This window comes from Barbus barbus, assembly GCF_936440315.1.
Source record: "Barbus barbus genome assembly, chromosome: 29".
NCBI lineage: Eukaryota > Metazoa > Chordata > Actinopteri > Cypriniformes > Cyprinidae > Barbus > Barbus barbus.
In genome coordinates, this window is record NC_136757.1 from 10,147,051 (window position 1) to 10,167,200 (window position 20,150).

At 36.1% G+C, this 20,150-nt stretch overlaps 1 protein-coding gene across 1 annotated transcript; it reads right to left on the reverse strand.

The window, feature by feature from the left end:
* Window positions 1-21: 21 nt before the first annotated feature.
* LOC306849514 (actin-related protein 2/3 complex subunit 5-like protein) lies at window positions 22-3,479 on the reverse strand. Its single transcript, XM_079384604.1, has 4 exons — window positions 3,188-3,479; window positions 1,563-1,633; window positions 594-770; window positions 22-514 (listed from the first exon to the last, which is right to left on the reverse strand). The coding sequence occupies exons 1-4, from the start codon at window positions 3,327-3,329 to the stop codon at window positions 452-454; spliced, it is 453 nt and encodes a 150-aa protein (XP_079240730.1). The 5' UTR covers window positions 3,330-3,479; the 3' UTR covers window positions 22-451.
* Between the last annotated feature and the right edge of the window lie 16,671 nt (window positions 3,480-20,150).

Here is a 20,150-nt window from a genome sequence, read left to right on the forward strand (position 1 = left end):
TTCAACCATAAATCCACCACCTAAATACAATATATTAAACATCATCCTCTTTCTGTACAATAAGAAAAAATGAGAACCGGAACTAAAGAAATGAGAACTACACATCCGAGTGCCAGCTAAGTAAAACAAGCAAATACAACTTTCATATTTGTCACAGTATTTCATTCCCTGAAACTGCAGCTCAGGGCTTAGACAGCAAAGTCTGGTCACGAGACTCCTCCTCCTTCCGTCCCACAACCGTTCACCTTCATTAGTCGAGAATTGTGTCTTCCGCAACATATTGAAGAATCAATAATTTACATTAAATATCATACATTATCTCTGTTTTTAATCGGTTGAGCATGAGTGGTTTTCCCTCGGATAAGGTTGAGCTGTGAGAGAGGAAGTTGTCCTTGTCGAAGAAAGAGAAACAAATCCTGTGGTTGGTTATCTCTCGGTTTCTTTCGGCTGCTCAGACAGATTTTCTCGCAGTCAGCACCCGTACGATAGACCCCAGACCCCCCACAGCGAAAGCCTGAGTGAGAAGAAAATAACAGACTTGTGAGATGAAAACAGACTCCAAAGAGATCATGTCTTTTTATTCCAAAACTGACCTTTTCATGCCACTGCAGCAGGATGGCGCTGCTGTTGTCTGAGGGCTTCTCGAAGCCTCTGTAGATGTACTTCATCAGCAGGTCCACTCCGTTCCTGTCCAGAGACTTCACAGCCGGCTCCATATCGCTGTTCTTGAATGCAGTCAGCACTCGTAACACCACCGCCTGTGCCCGCTCCTGAGAGAGGAGGAGGAGGACGCGCAACAAACAAGTGTAGGTGGTGGAAAAGATAAAATCAATGTCTATATATACTCAATGGACTGTTTAAATGCATAATAACTAGTGATGCAACAAAATATACTTTATAAAAACAACACCTAAATTAAATTATGTTAATGTTCTCATTAGTGCTGTCAAACGATTAATAGCGATTAATCGCATCCGAAATAAGTGTTTGTTTCCATAATGTGTATATACTGTCTATATTTATTAAGTTTATGTAAATACAAACACATGCATGCTTATATTTAAGAAAAATATGTTTTTTATATATCAAATATATAAGAATATAAATATATAAATGTATACACATTTTCAAAATATATACTGTATGTGTGTGTATTTATATATACATAAATATACACAGTACACATACTACATAAAAACTATTATTTTGGATGTGATTAAACGCGATTAATCATTTGACAGCACTGGCACTCATATATTTATATAATAATACTTCGAATGAAATCATGTTTACAAATTGGCCCCATTCACTTTCATCGTCAGAGCCTCAACAACAGCCCTTTTTTCTTTTTTAGATAACAGGAGGGACAAGTGAAAACTATTTTTGTCATAATCAATATTTTGCAATGAACCCGTAATAGTCCCTAAAGCATTCAGAGTGCTGTATTTCACACCAAATCAACAACACATTCCAGACACATGATGAGATTTCTGTGACAACCTGTTATGCACAAATAGGGCCCCTTATAACATCTGAAAGCAATACACTGAACTGGCTCTTACTTTCACTGCTGGGTTCTTGGAGTTGATTGGTGGATTCCTCAAGGCGATGTGAAATGCTGTCATCATGTCCCCTGTGCATCACAGTTAGTTAAGGAAAGCTGATCAACCAGTCAATCGCTCCTAAAAACCCTGAAGAGCATTCTTTAGATGTGGAGAACATCTTATTTTTAGTGTGGGTAAAATTTTGGAACAGGATGATTAAACTGGGCAATGTTTTTATATGCCACAAAGACACAGTTTACACTTTTCAAAGAAATCAACCTATAAATGGTTTATTTTTAGTTGTCTCTGCATATAAAAATCACACATTTATAGGTTGATTTCTTTGAAAAGTATAAACTGTTTCTTTGTGGCATATAAAAACATTGCCCAGTTTAATCATCCTCACAGTAACATTTAATTTGAGGCAGGACTATGTGTTTCGTCCAACCAATGGAAGACGAGGAGGAAGTGCTCAAGAAACCAGTTTGAAAATCATTATTACACACACAACTACTCAACTTCTGAGTCTTACTATTCACTACCTTTATGCACAGTCATCGCAAAATCATCCTCCTTTAAAGAAATCAATAATGACCAAGACAAAATGCAAAACCTGCTGTCAAAACAAACATCTAAATACTAGCTGATGATACAAACATGCAATTCATGTCTTTATCATATTAGTGGAGATGTCAGAGTCAGACCTCTTTAAAGCTCCTACAGTCTAAAAATGTGCCTCTGAGCAACAAAAATGGATCATTCCAGTCACAACCGCTGATGACCTGATTAAATAAATGAAATCAGAAAAAGTTGGGAGGAAAGAGAGGGAGTTTTCTCTTCAAAACAAAATAATTGTTACACAACCAAAGACTATATATATATATATATATATATATATATATATATATATATATATATATATATCACAGGTCAAAACTGCAGGACCCCATCATATTCAAGGTTATTCCGAGGTTATTTAAAGGACCTAATTATAAAAAAACTAAAATGATACAAAAATCTCCGTGGCATCAAAAGTAAAGAAATTGTTTTCAAAAAGGGCATTAAATTAATTACTTCTTCTCAGTCAATGTGTTAACATAACAGCCCTTTAAGGATATTAAATCAAAATTTACAACATAAAATAACTTATAGTTTATATATAACAGCTAAAACTAAACTGAAGCCAAAAACAAAACAACGCAGGAAACACTAAAATAATCAACTTACTAAAACTACTGTACAGAAAAAATAAAATGAATAAAACTTAAACTTCAAAATATTTATAGAATAAAATATGAATATAGATATGATTAAATTACTAGAACATAAAGTAATCAGCACCAATAACTCCATTAAATATATTGTTACTTTAAACACAAAAACAAAACAGCAATAACTAAAGCTGGCCCACATCACACTCACTGTGCAGCTATCTGAGGAACATTGACTCTGTGAACTGTCTGTGTAGCACCGGACAGTGTTTCTGGACATCACGGGTAGACAGCAGAATCACAACCTGTGCGTAAATAATGTATGAGGTACATCTCAACTAGGACAAGGTGTTTTTTTGTGTGACCTTAAGAGAGATGAACTTACTCCTGGCATGTTTAAGAGAGATGATGTATAATAATGATCTGAAGGATATTGCCTGATGAGATCTTCCACCTCGCACGCGTCCGGTCCCTGCTGCTCGGCCGCCTCGACCTGCTCGTCCACGAATTTATTCTCGTCGTACTCGTCGATGTCGACTCCCCGGAATCGTGAGGACAGGGTGTTTTTCGCCATGAGGAGGAGCAGCTTCAGTCAATCATGCAAGTCCGGGAGTGTGCGGTAACGGGACCGATGCGCAGCCGCGCGGATGCGAGTGTGTCAGGCGCCGTTACTGCGTTCATCTGTCAGCAGGAAGGTGCGGCTGTTACCTCTCCCCCAGCGACAGCATCTCCTCCACTCATTCCTGCAGAGCGCACAAAAATCCCGACTGGAGCGGAAAAGGAATTACACCCATGGTTACGCTGTCACACGGTGTTTCCGTATCCTGTGATGCAACGATGGAATTCTGCAGCTTATATATGAAGGTATGCATAAAAAGAATTAACAACAAAAAAGTGTTTCTGACAATCTGAATTAATTTGATTTACTACCTTCTTATTTTACTGTATTTTCATATTTATTTAGAAAGAAAAGAAAAGAAAAAGAAAGGTATGCATATTATGGCCTATTATCAAGAATACCGAGAGAAATGTTTATTCGTAATATACAATAGACACTGTTTTCATGCATTAATTTATGTATTTGTTAATTTATTTACAATAATATTATCATCATCATAATCATAATAATACATGCTATAATACATCAATAACACTAATCTTCATAGGACATGCTCTAATATCTTTTTGTTTTCTTTTTACATATACATAATTCTAATAATATTAATAACTGTGCAATGTACTTTTTTTATTTAATTGCCATTGAAATATGGTGTCTTCTAATTGCAAAGTATGTTCATTTTTATTTTATTTTTTGTTATTAACATATTCTATTTGACGGGTTTATCTGTTGTTTTCCAAGCAGTTTGGAAATTTAAACTGTTATAAACTGCTAAGTCAGGAGAATTTGTGACAAATACCATTTAAATAATAAAATACATTTAAGATTTAACATGGTATATCTTAAATCTTACCAGACAGTTGGAGAAACGGTAAGAAAGCTAGATTAAGCATTGCTTTGAATTTCTTACCCACCTGGCCAACAGCAGCAAATGACCACTAGAGGACAGCAGATGTTTTCATATGAATGTTTTACATGTATTAGTACATCTAATGTGTACATTACAGATGGATCATAAATCAAACCACTACACCATCTTGAACAAATTTGTTTTATTTGTTTGAAAAATAGTCAAAACCTTTTCTTCTTTTTATGCAGTTTGACATTGTAAGACATGCAGCTTGATGACGCCATTCATTGCCTCATAATAAATAATTGGAGTCATTAAAACACAAACTTAAAACAAGCAAATAAACTAAATTGTCAAGCAAACAGAATCTAAAAAAGATGCTCAACTCACATTTTACTTTCATGAAATAGCATGCAGATCACTGGGAGCGTCTGGCCTGGTCTGTTCCCATACCATCCATTCATTCACATCACATCAGTGTAATTACTTTGTGTTTTTTTTGTTTTGTTTTTTTACTTCTACATGTATGTTTAGCTTCTATTTTTTATTGTTTCTTGTGCCTTGCAGCTAAGTAATGTGTATGCACAGGCTTTATCAATACCCAGCTAACATCCTCTCTCTCATTTTCTGAGGGCAATGCAAATATTTACTCAGAGTCTGAACTGGAAGCGAATGCTGGGAGACAGAGACCTCTGGGTATTTCCACACAACCCTGCTGCTTTATAGTGTTCATTTAACCAGATCATCTAATGCATTGATAAGAGTCTCAAGTTACACTCTTTGAACATGAATCTGAATAATTCATTCAACATATAACAGTATTGCGTATGAATACAATGAAACAGACTAAAAAAGAATGACTGTGATTTAGAGAAGAAATGCTGTTCTTCTGAACATTCTATTCATCCAAAAGTCCTGAAAAAAAGTCTGTTTCCACCAAAAGATATTAAGCAACACAACTGTTTTTAACATTGATATTAATAAGATGTTTTATGATAAAGTGTTTCTTAAGCAGCAAATCTGCATATAAGAATGATTTTTGAATGATCATGTGACACTGAAGACTGGAGTAAGGATGCTGAAAATACAGCTTTGCATTACAGGAATAAATTACATTTCAAAATATATTTCAGTAAAAAAAAGTATTGTTTTACATTATAATAATATTTCACAACATTACAGTTTTTGCTGAGCATAAGATACTGAAACTTGAACAGTGTATACTGATATATTATAAGGACATGTTCACAAACACAAACAGTAACTGACCTTTTAGAGTGCACCATACATCACTTAAATGTGCCATTTAGTTTCAAAATCAACAGATGTAGAGGCATTTTTCTTTTCATCCTTCAAAAATCGTATGTAACGTAATTCCCCAGTGCTGAAAGATAGTCACCAGACGTAATTTTTGGATGGAGTTACATATTTTAGGTGATGTACTAGTTTTATATCAAGTCAGAGAGAGAAAGAGAGAAGAAAAAAAAAACCTGCAGGGATTTAATTTTGATTAATCATAATAATCTGAGTCAATACAACTTAAGCTCCTTTCATTGAGAAAGACCATATGGGTGTCAGAAAACCTAAAAAGTCTATCACACTTCCTTTCTGGACTTATTTCAACATTACAGCCTTTTCTAAAGCCATTCTTCTGAAAGCCATAAAACATTTAAGTTGTTAGACCCAAATTGGTCTAGCACGCCAGTCTGCACTGCTTTGATTCAATAAAACATCATTTTGCAAAGCAGATTTTCTGTATTGGAAAGGAATGAAAGGCCACACACAATTGTGCCGTCAAATCGCTCTCAGATTTAATCCAGGCTTCTCCACCTGTTTACAGGACTGTGTAGATCACACACTGTCTTAGTCTCTAAGGGCCCCTCTGATCCCCACAAAAACGTCTTGGTGGTTTTGATTTTACAAAGCTGAGACCCCCTCTCAGTGCTCATTATTTTGGGGTGGGGGCTGGCTGGCACTCCAGCCCTTGTTTTCAATAAGCAGGGATTTCCTTTTATTTCTAAGGTATGTCGCATGTCATTTATGGGCTCTGTAGATCTGCTGTCATCACAGGCTTTTCTGGTCCTTGTTTTGGATCGGCAGGGCTCAGATGTGGTTCTGATGCGATAGCCAAATGAAGTTCCATAAAACGATGGCAGGACACTGAGAGTGGGAGAGGGATTTCTGTTCGTCAAGGCAGACGGAAACGTTAGCGCCGTAGCTGTGGCTGGGTAACGTGTCTTGACTATGAGTTTGGGATCAGAAGCTTTGCATGAACTTCTATTCGATTTGGTTCCCCTATATGTACCTTCAGTCTTCTCTGTAATGTCATATTCTTGCGTGTCCTCTGCAATATTAAACGATCTGTCAATGCCACATTGATTTTCTATGATTTCATGTTGTCTATTGTCATCTGTGACGTCTTGTGGACGTCTTTCTTCAGTAATATCATTCTCAAAAGTTTCCTCAGGAGTGTTATTTTCCCAGGTATCTGTAATATCACATCGTATGCCATCTGTGAAATCATTTTGTCCTTCATCTGCTGTTTTATTGACGGTGATGTCTTGTTTTTGGCTCTCCATGGTGATGTCATGCTCTCTGCGTTCCTGCGTGACGTCTTGCCTCTCATATACCTCTGAACTGCTTGTAAAGAAAACAAATTGTCAACACTTGAAGGAAAAAGGTGGAAAACAGCTTTCAGCTGAATGTTCACACCACATCTTATTTAACCTAAAAGAAAATTCCAGCCAAGTAACACGCAATGCATGTGCAATATATTGTTCACAGATTAAAAGAATAATTTTACAGCATATTACTTTTAAAACTATGAGGTTTCAAATGTCCAAACATCATAAAGAGAGTGATTACATCCTAAGGCTAAGTAAACCAGAAATCCCTTCTCCATTGCTGCACCCTGGAGACCTATGTTCAGAGAAACGAGTTTTGCTAGCCTGGAACATGAGCGAAACCTGCAAATACCAAATGTGAAATGATATTTGCAGCCTGACCTACAGCTGTATTACAGCTGCTATGATATTGAGATACAGAAAAAATTAAAACATGCAGTGCACAGGGTAGTCATGGGAAACTGAAAACATGTACATGAAAATATATACAGTTGTCCATTGTAATTTGAGTAGATTGGAGAATTTACACACTATTAGTTCTCTGAAAATGCTTTGAGTGGGACCCTCTATGCTGGCCAAAGGAATAACCTTTATCATAAAGGGACTCAGACGATATTCCTACCTTGACGATGGCCTTGCAGCTTAGTAATGTCTGTTGGGAGCAGTCGTTGAGTTAAATTTACTTCATCTGTGAGCATCAGGTTAATGCCATTCCTAGCATGAGTTACTCTAGTGTGGCCTCCACTATTGTGAGTTTCCATGGAAGTGAGAACATCACACTGTCACCAGCTGAATGCCAGACACTAACCACACAGCTCACAATGACACTTAATATGGCCTCAGTGGCACAGAGGACTCATCATATCACTCAAGTATCCTCATTAACCGCTCAAAGGGATGGATGAACGATTCCATTATTTTTGGCATTTGAATATGCTAACCATCTATTTTGTGTCGTGTAGTTTTTACAGTACAAGGTCTTTAGCCTCAACATGTTCTCTCTCCCAAGGCATCTAATACTGCAGCGTGTTTAAGAGACATGCTGCCAAAGAGAAACATTTGTTGTCGATAGAGTGCTGCAGCCTTCAGGGATGGTTTTATTATAGTAAAAGTGTAGTAACCATGGTTTTTTGGCATATTGATTACCAGTAAATACCAACTATGATTAGTGTAGCAAAACCATGGTTAATTTGTGGTTACCATAGTTTAACTATAATAACCATGTACAAACCCGATTCCAAAAAAGTTGGGACACTGAACAAATTGTGAATAAAAACAGAATGCAATGATGTGGAAGTTTCACATTTCAATATTTTATTCAGAATACAACATAGATGACATATCAAATAATTAAACTGAGAAAATGTATCATTTTAAGGGAAAAATAAGTTTATTTTAAATTTCATGGCATCAACACATCTCAAAAAAGTTGGGACAAGGCCATGTTTACCACTGTGTGGCATCCCCTCTTCTTTTTATAACAAGAAGATCTGGACTGCAGGCTGGCCATTTCAGTACCCGGATCCTCCTTCTACGCAGCCATGATGTTGTAATTGATGCAGTATGTGGTCTGGCATTGTCATGTTGGAAAATGCAAGGTCTTCCCTGAAAGAGACAACATCTGGATGGGAGCATATGTTGTTCTAGAACTTGGATATACCTTTCAGCATTGATGGTGCATTTCCAGATGTGTAAGCTGCCCATGCCACACGCACTCATACAACCCCATACCATCAGAGATGCAGGCTTCTGAACTGAGCGCTGATAACTACTTGGGTTGTCCTTGTCCTCTTTAGTCCGGATGACATGGCGTCCCAATTTTCCAAAAAGAACTTCAAATTTTGATTCGTCTGACCACAGAACAGTTTTCCACTTTTCCACAGTTCATTTTAAATAAGCCTTGGCCCAGAGAAAACGCCTGCGCTTCTGGATCATGTTTAGATATGGCTTCTTTTTTGACCTATAGAGTTTTAGCCGGCAACGGCGAATGGCACGGTGGATTGTGTTCACCGACAATGTTTTCTGGAAGTATTCCTGAGCCCATGTTGTGATTTCCATTACAGTAGCATTCCTGTATGTGATGCAGTGCCGTCTAAGGGCCCGAAGATCACGGGCATCCAGTATGATTTTCCGGCCTTGACCCTTACGCACAGAGATTGTTCCAGATTCTCTGAATATTTGGATGATATTATGCACTGTAGATGATGATAACTTCAAACTCTTTGCAATTTTTCTCTGAGAAACTCCTTTCTGATATTGCTCCACTATTTTTCGCCGCAGCATTGGGGGAATTGGTGATCCTCTTGCCATCTTGACTTCTGAGAGACACTGCCACTCTGAGAGGCTCTTTTTATACCCAATCATGTCGCCAATTGACCTAATAAGTTGCAAATTGGTCCTCCCACTGTTCCTTATATGTACATTTAACTTTTCCGGCCTCTTATTGCTACCTGTCCCAACTTTTTTGGAATGAGTAGCTCTCATGAAATCCAAAATGAGCCAATATTTGGCATGCCATTTCAAAATGATATTGTCATACATGACTTTCAACATTTGATATGTTATCTATATTCTATTGTGAATAAAATATAAGTTTATGAGATTTGTAAATAATTGCATTCCTTTTTTATTTGTAATTTGTACAGTGTCCCAACTTTTTTGGAATCGGGTTTGTATTTTTTTGGTTTTATTTGTAGTACAGCCATGGTTAATTTTTGTAAATTGTGTTTTTATAGGCCAACCCAGAAATTAGCATCACACTGGTTCCCTCCACAAAAATGCCATGGTATTTTGCATTGCAGAAAATAACCTCAGTGACCAACATACATCTCTGATTCTTACAAAGAATGTAATATTCATTGTTCCCAACAACATTTAACTGCTACTTGTTAGCAAACTCGCAAGCAAGTATCTAATATAACATAAATACCTTAAGCGTGTAGCCTATTAACCACAGACCTTATTTCAGGCATTTAACAAAATCTCATTAAAGCCCCATTGACTTTAGGATGATGGAACCTGATGGGCTAAAATGCTAGCTAATTTTTTGATAATGTCACTATGACAAGATGTTGAGGTTTTCAAATTTGAACTCCTAACCAACAAAATCGAACTCAATATAAAACACGTAACATACAGCTAAAAGTAAAACAGACCCAAATAATTGATTATGGAATCCAAGCGCCGATTTCATTGTAAATTGCCACCTGTAGAAGCGTGCAAAGAGCCTATTATGCACCTATTATGCAAAATCCACTTTTACATGGTTGTATTAACATAAATACGTGTTGGCAGTGTGTGAACACAACCACCCTACAATGATAAAAATCCACCCACTCCTAATTTTTAATCCCCATTAAACCAAATCAATTTCAATTGGCATGCCGTTTTGATTCTCTAAGCAATATGACTTCACATTGCTTAGGCCCTGTCCACGGCTATAGTTTCTGCCCTCAGCAGTTGTACGCTATCCTCCTTTTTCTCCACACTCAAACAGCCGTAACGTCAACAGTGTCTCATAATCAATCCCAGTGTTCTGTGCTTGAATGTAAGACTGGACATAAGAATCTTCATTTTCTCCCAACATCTGAGCCACTGAGGACGCAGTGGATTACTTTTATTTTTAAAGGTAATGCGTCTTAAAATCTACCTAAATATGTATATGTCTGTGCAAATTATTTCACTCTTTGTGAATGTCATGTCATTATAGTGCTTAGCTAACCTTTTAACTGTGATTGTGTGTGTATGTTATTGAAGTATTTTAATTGATCTGCGCCGCGCTTGTGAGATTAATTCACGTCACGTTGTCCATTTGGTATTGCCATGACAGGTCAGTGCTGCTCAAGCTCAGTAACATTGCACTGTTTTGTCCCACTTTCAGTGCATTTGGTTTCCCATATGTATGGCTGAACACCAGCTGTTTATTTCTGTAGGTATGCAAAGCAGTATATGCTACACATTCTTCTGATCTCTAAATGCTTATTTGCATTTAAAGTGATACATACCAAAACAGCTCTTTTTTTTATAGACATGCCCCAAATATGACATTTTCCAGATGTTATAATAAATGACCTGTGGGGTATTTTGAGCTGAAACTTCACAGGCATTCTGAGGACACCCAAGACCAATATTACATCTTGTAAAAAAGGGGCATAATAGGTGCCCTTTAAAGCCAGCTCGTGTTTCATGATCGTGAAACGGTACAGTTCTTACTTGCATTTGGATGAGATGAATGCAAGACAACACTTTCCGTGTTGTTTTTATACGGCATTTTTGGACGGGGTTGTTTACCTTGGTGATATAAAGTGATATTATCAAGTAAGTGGAGCGTTCCGTAAGCAATGCCACTTGTCCGTTTCATTATGTGCTTGCTCAAGCTCTCTTATTGAAGTTGTAGGCCTAGCTCTGTTTTAAAAATTGTGTTTTCTAGGAGGAGGAGGAAGTGGTGTGTGGCCATATTGGTAGTGTGGGTAGCCAAGTATGGGTGGTGACTCATACTTGGCTACTTGGACATACACCCAGAGCAGTGGGCAGCCAATGGGCAGTGGGCTGCCCAAATGTTGAGCAGTTGGGGGTGCTTTGCTCAAGGGTCTCACCTCAGTCGTGGTATTGAGGGTGGAGAGAGTGTTGGTTATTCACTCCCTCACCTACAATCCCTGCCAGAACTGAGATTCGAACCCACAACCTTCGGGTTACAAGTCCAACTCTCTATCCATTAGGCCATGACTGCCCCTTCTATGGATGATAGTCTACCAGTTAAATATTAGTTTTACCTATTTTCCTGTCCCAGTGCTGTATCTTCTTTCTGCTCCTGCGGCTGATATGATGAAGGCAGGTAGAGATGTAGTAATGGGATTAGACTGAGATTCTCATCTTCAGGAAAATGTTGAGGTCTATCTTGAAGGACATTTTGGTCATCTTTTCTTCTCCAGAGAATCTTACACATGGGAGTTTCTCCATAAAGAATGAGATTATTGAGAATTAGTGTGTGAGAAATGGACTGTGAAAATGTTTTTCAAATTCGCTGCTCATGTTTTGTGTCTTGTAAGCATTTGACACTATTTACTCTGAGAAGGAGAACATAGCAACAACGTTCTTCCGCTAGTTTATAACTTTGATCGTGAGACCTTCGAGATGACATAAACAATCTCAGATGCCATACAAATCTCAGTGTGCCTTTGCTTACAGAATAACTGTTGAACCTCAGGAGAAATAAATTTCTGTAGGAGTTTGGGAATGTTAGCTTCTTTTTGTGTTTTCAATATTTAATTACGTTTATTTTAGGAGGATGATTTCAATTTTTTACAAAGTAAAAAGCACATTTCCTGAACTAAGAGGTCAAATCAATATAGAAATAGGTATGTGTGTGTGTATATATATATATATATATATATATATATATATATCAAACAAATCAATTTATTTCTTATGTCAAATGCAAAAAGGAGATGTTATGCAGAATAATATGAGTTTGTTTCTTCATCCAAACAGATTTGGAGAAATTTAGCATTATGTGATTTGCTCACCAATGGAGGGCAGCATCTCAATAATCCACAAATAATATCTTGTGAAGCAAAAAGCTGGAAGTTTGTAATAAACAAATCCATCAAGATTTTATTTATTTATTTATTTTAATTAAAATGGTTGCTTCCTGGTAAAATTCAAGTCCTCTTTCCATAGTATTGCTTTCGCCAGTGAAAAAGTTGTCATGTCTGAATCAAGAGAGAAATAAGCACAGATCAAGCACTGTTTAAGCAGTCCAAAACAGTTCTAAACAAATATGTTGGTGGATTTTGATGTGAGAGGACACCAGGGGACTGACTTTTTAGCTGGAGGAAGCATTACTATGAATTATGGACTGGTATTTTGGCCAGAAGTGATGGTTTAAAGATACAATTTTTTAATGATGGATTTGTATCTTACAAACACATAGCTTTTCATTTCACAAGGCATTAACTGATAGACTGGAGTCATGTGGATTACTTAATTATTGTGATGTGTTTATCAGCTGTTTGGACTCTCATTCTGACGGCACCCATTCACTGCAGAGGATCCATTGGTGAGCAAGTGATGTGATGTTACATTTCTCCCAACCTGTTGTGCTGAAAAAAACAAACTCATTTATTTTGGATGGCCTGAGGGTCAGTAAATGTTCTGCAAATTGTTGTTTTTTGAAGAATTGTTCCTTTAAACAACAACAAAAAATTAAGTTCAGTTTGTGCTTTTAATGGTTCAAGAAATGGTATAGGCCTCACACAGAGAGACACCTTGAAGTGCTACATAGTGGTACCTGGTGTGCTTAGTGCTCGTCGTCCTGTCTGATTCTCCAGTGGGACAGTAGAAGGCCGGTGGCTTGAATCCAGCGGGACCCTCTGTCTGTGTATACTGCTCCTCGCTCTTTTTCTCTCCCCAGTTCTTTTAATCACAGTGTATGCATCCCATACTTTCAGTTCACTCTTTGTTTCAGCACAGTCTCTACTGCATTTCTGTTCTCTTGCAGAGGTGGAATGAGCTCTGTCTTTCTCGTCTTTATGGGGTGATGATGTGGAGCAGTTGGAGGGTCGTTGTGACAGGACACATCGCACTCCACATGCTGTGAGAACATAAACAGAGATCTTGATTAATAGGGTTAAAACGGCTTTAACTGCACCCGCTTCCAACAACAACTGAATCCCAGTAAAGTATAGGCAAATTTGTTAACTGTTCAGTAGTTGAATAATAAGCAGGATAATTTGAAGTCATGGTTATTATTGCAAAAATACACCTCTTTAATATGCTCACTCTTATTGGTTTTATTTAGCAGAAATCACCGGATGACTGTGCATTATCCCTTGCATAATAAGTAAGGATTGAAATAAGGTGGCTATTGACTTATTGAAAAATATTATCACACTAATATATAGTATATATTAGTGTATATATTTACTTAGATTGATAATATAATATAATAATTAATAATCTTAATAATATATAATTGGTAACGTGCAAGACATGCATTACACATTGCAAACAGATACTTATGGTTAATATAATATAACATAATGGATAATGTGTAATGCATAATATGTTTTGAACACATTCGGAAGAGATACTTCTGGTAATATTTAATATAAGATATATTATAAAATAATATAATACACAGTATCTGTTTAATTGGTGTGTACAATATATATTTCATCCTTTGCTTAACATTTTACTCACATTTTAGAGAAGCATTGACAAATTACCTATGAGCAGAGCTTTTTTGGCTGTGAATGATTTCCTGGCGTTTTTTTCAGAGAGGTTTCTTGAGTCTCTAAGGGACCTCCCCTGAAGCATGCTGTTGCTATAGGCACCAGTGTTTGGAGAAGATGATCCATGTTGATGTACTGGAAATGTTTTAAGAGGTGGGACCCCTCTCTGGTTTGTGACTTGGAGCTGTAGTCTTTGTTTCACTATGGAGTTCCATGCCATTGAGCCTGCTGTTCTTGGTCCTGTGTGCTCTCTGAAACGTCTCACGGGGCAGAAATGCATCGTATGGCTCTGCCCATTTTTGTTCACGGATCAACATGAATCTAATGTGATTGCTTACAAGTTACACCTACAGAATGTAAGAAAAAGAATGACAGAGAAAACATACAGTAAATTATGAAATCATGTGTTGGCTCATTTCTGTTATGGATTATCTTTTGAACTGTGTACTGTAACTTTAACAAAATTACTATGCCCTGGACATATTTCTATAATTATTCTAGTTCTGGTCATACTCGACTTTATTAATGATGACTTGATTTTTTACGCAATAGAAAGAAAATGAACATGATGCAATCTAACAAGATGAAAATAAAGTGATGAATGTACCCATTTATATATATTTTTAATTACCTTTGAAATTTTATCATTATCATTCCAATTTCTATAATATTTCAAACAGGTTGGAATGTACAGATCGTCTAAAGGGAAAAAAACCTTGCATTACACTGAGAATATTTTTGTTTGCTTTTGAAACAAAACTTTTGGTATGCAAATGCAAAACTGGTGATGGAAACAATGTGAAATGGTAGGAAAAAATGGTAGGTTTTTGTGTGTGTTTGTTTGTTTTTTGCATTCCACTGCACAAATTTGTGTTTGCACTTTTGCATTTGAATGCAAAAATTATATTTCAATACTTTTGTGTTTGTTTACAACTTTGCAAGTATTCACTTCCCAAATATTTAGTTTCGCAATTCCGTTGCAAGAGAATGAAAATTGAGAAAGAAGGAAAAACTATATTTCAATGCATTTGTGAGTGAGCACAAGTTTTTTGTGTTACCGCAGAACTTTTACAAGAGAATGTTAAATTTTTGGATGAATGAAAAGTAAAACCAAATGGATGTTAAAAAAAATTAATACCAAATAAAACAATTTTCATACATTTCAAACAATTTGATTACAGAAAAGAAAAATATAGAGAATTTTCTGAAATATTTAATTAAAAATATATTTTATATTTTAATGTTAGAGAGTGCAGCACCCAGGGACATGACAAAAATGACATTTGATAAAACATAATTCTTGTATTGTAATACATAATACTAACTAAAATGGTCTCCATGTTTAAAAAAAAAAAATTGTGGGTTTAATATTTTATCTTATATATTAAGACATGATGGGTCATGAAAATGTACTAGAATGAGGAATGACTCGTTTAAACTGGGATTATCTGTCAGTGTGTGCCAGCATGACTCATTTAAGGAATGTAGATCACAGCTGCATCTGCTGTACGTAAACCCGTGTGTTCTCTGCGTCCAACCCTCTTGCTCAGCGTTTTGATGTTTTATGATTTTGGACAGCCAGTTAAGCTATAATCCCATGATGAAAAGGATTCTGGATGGCACATGGAATGTGATGTCAACAGTACACCATTAAGGGCATCATCATTAGTCTATAATTAGCTCATCGTGTGAAGTTGTGTGGGTTTTAATTTTCTCTCTGTGCCTCATGTTGCAGCAAGACGTTCAGACAAGCATTAGGCCCTTAACTAAATTTCTATTCCTTATATGCTTAACACGATAAAAAGCAGTAATGCTGTATGTTACACACCCGCTTTCCCAGATTGTGAGCTGCTTTTTTATGTTTTGCATGCATCCATATGCTCCTCATATATACGGCCTGAATGTTTGCCTTGCACTAGCATTCTCTTATTAAAAAGAAGGACACTTAAGAAGGCTTAAAAGAAGGCACGCATTTAAAAATGTAAAGAAAATTGTATAACACTTTATTTTAAGGTGTCCTTATTACATGTTACATGTAATAACAATAAATTATACATAATTACATAATTACCCTAATCCTAACCCTAACCACATAGTAAGTACATGCTAATTAATATTACTCAGCACTTAAATGTACAATAACACTGTAATATGGACAGTTTAAAATAAAGTGTACTTAAGTGTGGATTGAATGTAAAGTTTTTCGACATTTTATTGCATGTTATTTGCAATAAAATGAAATGTATTATATAGTTTAAATCCATACTGAATGCAATTAGTTGTACTTAAGAGTGTTTTTGACACTTAAATAGGACTTAATCTTTATTCGTTCCTTCATAATTACTTCTATTGTCTTTGAAATATGTATGTACTGTGGACTGACAAGCAATTTTGTGAAAATGAAATATACTTTAATGTCATGTCTATTGAAACTTGTATTTAAATATATTTGTAATTACACATCAATGATGGCGTTAATATTTAGTACATTTAAAATGTATTAGCTTCTAGATGTAATATAGTTTAATGCTACAATTCAAATTATGATCAAGTGCTTTGCATGTGCTTTAGTATGCCAGTCAACACATCAAAATAAGTGTAGATGCTTCTTTAAAATATGACAAGAGATTCATGAAACAATGATTTAAATTCTGCTTAGAAAAGTGGAACTTTTAATTTGACATTGTTAAAAAAACAAAAAAACATGAAAGTGTACTGAAAGTATTTTAAAAGCCTTTTATTTCAATATATTAAATGCAAGTAGAGTTTTTATTACAAATACACTGTTTAGTGACATTCAGTACAATTAAGTGTGCTTCTTATTCAAAATAGTGTATTTGAAATCATATCCTGACTTATATTGTTTACACAAGCGACCAGAAGCTAGGTTTGACAATGTATAGTCTGTGATGCTCAAAATAGGAGGAAATACACGAAGAAGGGCCCTCATTACACCATTCCCATGCTCCCACAAATACACAACATCTGTAAATCCTTACATGATCCACCAACCAGAGATACATACATTCTCTTTCATGTGGCCCAACCCTGAAAAGGGATTGTTCATGAAAACCCCTCTTTTCCTTTGAGAAATGGTGAAACATGTAGGAAGATTTCCTCACAGGCTTCAATCTGTTGTTTGAGAAGGTTGCTCTCTTACCTGCCAGTAAAGTTCAAGTCCAGATTGATTCTTCTACTTTTACAGGGTTTTAAACTCCAGTTCAAAAGTGTAGATGTCTCTCTGTTGAAGGTTTGACCATCTTTGGAGTTTCCTAGGGAACTTGCAGCTTTGGTTTGTGGTTTGTTTAGAGTCTGGTGGCAAAGGTGAATGAGCAAGACCTATTATGTAGTCAATGGATACAACAACAAAACCTCGTATGAGCTCTATGTAATTATGTTTCGTGTTAAACCAGGGCTCAAATAAGAATGCTCAGTGTTTCCATGATTTCTGTTCTGATTTCATTCCAGATGTGTTCACATGTGCTGCGTGATTGATCCATGCATCTGTAATCCACATTCTGCTCATTTTGTCATTCAAAAGCTGTAGTGAACTGCAAAAACACCATTTAAAGATTGTGAAACACATCATAGATGGATTAACATTCTCGTTCCCGTTCCCTTCCCCAGCCTCCCGCCCATTGTTAAACTGTCAGGGCATGATGAGGGCTGCTAGCTAAAGAAAAGCATGTTTTCGATTTATAAGCATGTGTAGTCATTCCAACAGCATGTACCTTTGTTTCCAATAACAATGATGCTTTGTCCATCTATTACAATTATAAATAAGTGGCCAGATAGTCAGAAATGTGATTTGAATGTTATCATAAGTCTCAGTTTTGGAACACAAATCTTGAGTCTTATTTACTCGCCAAATGTGCCCTGTCTTTCTGTCAGCACATTGGCCAATGCAAGCCCCCATGATCCTTTAGTGCCGCTGACTTGTGTCAGCTCTACAAACGTGCATTACCTTGCAGTACAGGTGATGTAATGTCCATTGAGAGTACGCTTGCAAAACAAGTTTGAATAGTTGAACTGGAATATGATTTTAAATTTTGGCATTTCAACTAGCAGGCATAATAAAATCACTCTGTCTGATGGGTTTTACAATGAGGGAAATGTGTTTTAATCATTTTAGGCTCTTCAAAAATGGCTGGTTTTGTTCTTTCAACACCCTAGAATAAATTTAAGCTGATTTTTTATATATATATATATATATAAAAGAGAAATCTTGTACATGTCTCTCTCGTTGTGCTCTTTGTATAATGACAACATTCCCGACATTAGCCAACTACAACATTAACATTATAAAGTGAATGTCTCTGCATATTATGGATTTACACTTTTTCCGGCAACAGGCGGGGGTCCAGTTTTTGCTTTACATCCAAGAGCTCTTTCTTTTCTCCATTCTTCGGTTGATTTTCACATATGGAGCCAAGCTTGCTGCTATATAAACATGCTATCATGTGTATTAGCAGAACCGTGTTGCATTAAAATTGCCCACTAGCACTGAAAACAGATACTAACCGCTCCAACCAAGCTCTTCAGTGATCTTTGTTATTTTAGTAGTAAAGCATGATAACATACATTCTTTTTTAATGCGATTTGTTGGTGTTGTGCTTGTGTTGGATGGTATCAATGAGAACCCAATGCTGTACAGTTTATGCTGACTGTCTCGTTCTTTGTCTACATTCCAGATGGATCAAAGAAGACGATGGGTTCTCTAAGGGAAGTCTCAGGGTAAGGAATGCAACGAACACTTGCTTTCTTGACTTCAATATCATCTCAAAAAATTCAAGAAATTCAAGCAGCACTTATTACAGCCTGGGGTTAAGATCTAGATCGCTTATGAATATCCATTTCATTTTTCAACACTCAGTTTGAGGTCTAAAACACACACTCCCTTGACTGACCTCCTTGAATAGATTTAACATCCAATATGTTCAGGCTCAGAAAGGAGCTCATAAGCCCTATAACAGTGTTTCCTATTCCTGCTTTAAAGGTTATCAACTGTAGAGCCTCATGGAACATGGGAACGGGAAACACTCAACTAAAAACTTTAAAACATACTTGTTAAAGGAGTAAAGATACCTGAATGGGTCACACTAGGCCAACAATAAGTGTAAATTCATGTAGTCTAATACATTTACAGCTGTAATTTAATGAGATAAAATCACAAACTTTTGTACTGAAATTAGTACAATAGTTATTCAGAATATTATTGCATATTATGTTAATGAAAATTTGGTTCATGCTATTGACTTATCTTTAGACAGATTTTTTTTTTTTTTTTTTTTTTAAATATGTAATATTTTTGAAAATTGATTTTATATTTCCCAATTGTCTTTGAAATTTATCATGGTTTTTATAATCTTCGTAAATCTTTGTGATTTTCTTAACAAAATGTCATAACTTTTTTCGTCCTCTGAAAAAACATTTTCTTTTCAGCGGACATTTTTTCAATTCCTAATCAACAGAGTCAAGTGTTATCCTGACCTTTTCCATTGAATATGCTATGAATAGGCCTATATTGAAAATGTTTTTAACATTGACTTAACTGGAAATTTGGGTCTTTAAAGAGATACTCCATTACAGATTTGCGCAAAACGTTTTGCAATATTTTATAAATGTCAATTGAAAAAAGATTGCGAAACGACAGCATTTTCATTAACCAATGTTATACAACTAAAAAGTATTTTTTTCCTCTCGCGGTAAGTAATGGTGACAGATGTTGGTAGGTTTACATATATCGCAGCCACCGCACTAACCATTATTTTTAATTAATGGAGATGTAGGCCTGTATATAGCGAAGCAGCTTGGAGAGCCGCTTATGGGATGCTTCTGAAAATATGATACAAACAAGCTTATAACAAGCTTTGACTTCAGTGGCCACGATCAGCTCCGGTGGCCGTGTCAGAGCTGTAATGCAATGAAAATTATCCAATCATTTACGGCAAGGAAGGCCCCTTATACTTTGAGAGCAGCCACGTACAAGGTGTTTATTGGGCCAGATTTACTAAACAGGGCAAATTAGCGTTAGAGCACAATTCCATAAAAGCACAGATGGGAGGGGGTT

What these genes read in the sequence shown, in the direction of transcription:
- LOC306849514 (XM_079384604.1), bottom strand. Translation starts at nt 3,329, where the DNA reads ATGGCGAAAAACACCCTGTCCTCACGATTCCGGGGAGTCGACATCGAC. An exon ending in GGAAGATCTCATCAGGCAAT is followed by an intron (nt 1,634 to 3,187) that starts ATCCTTCAGATC and finishes TGTGATGCACAG; the next exon opens with GGGACATGATGACAGCATTT. An exon ending in TGCTGCAGTGGCATGAAAAG is followed by an intron (nt 515 to 593) that starts GTCAGTTTTGGA and finishes CTTCTCACTCAG; the next exon opens with GCTTTCGCTGTGGGGGGTCT.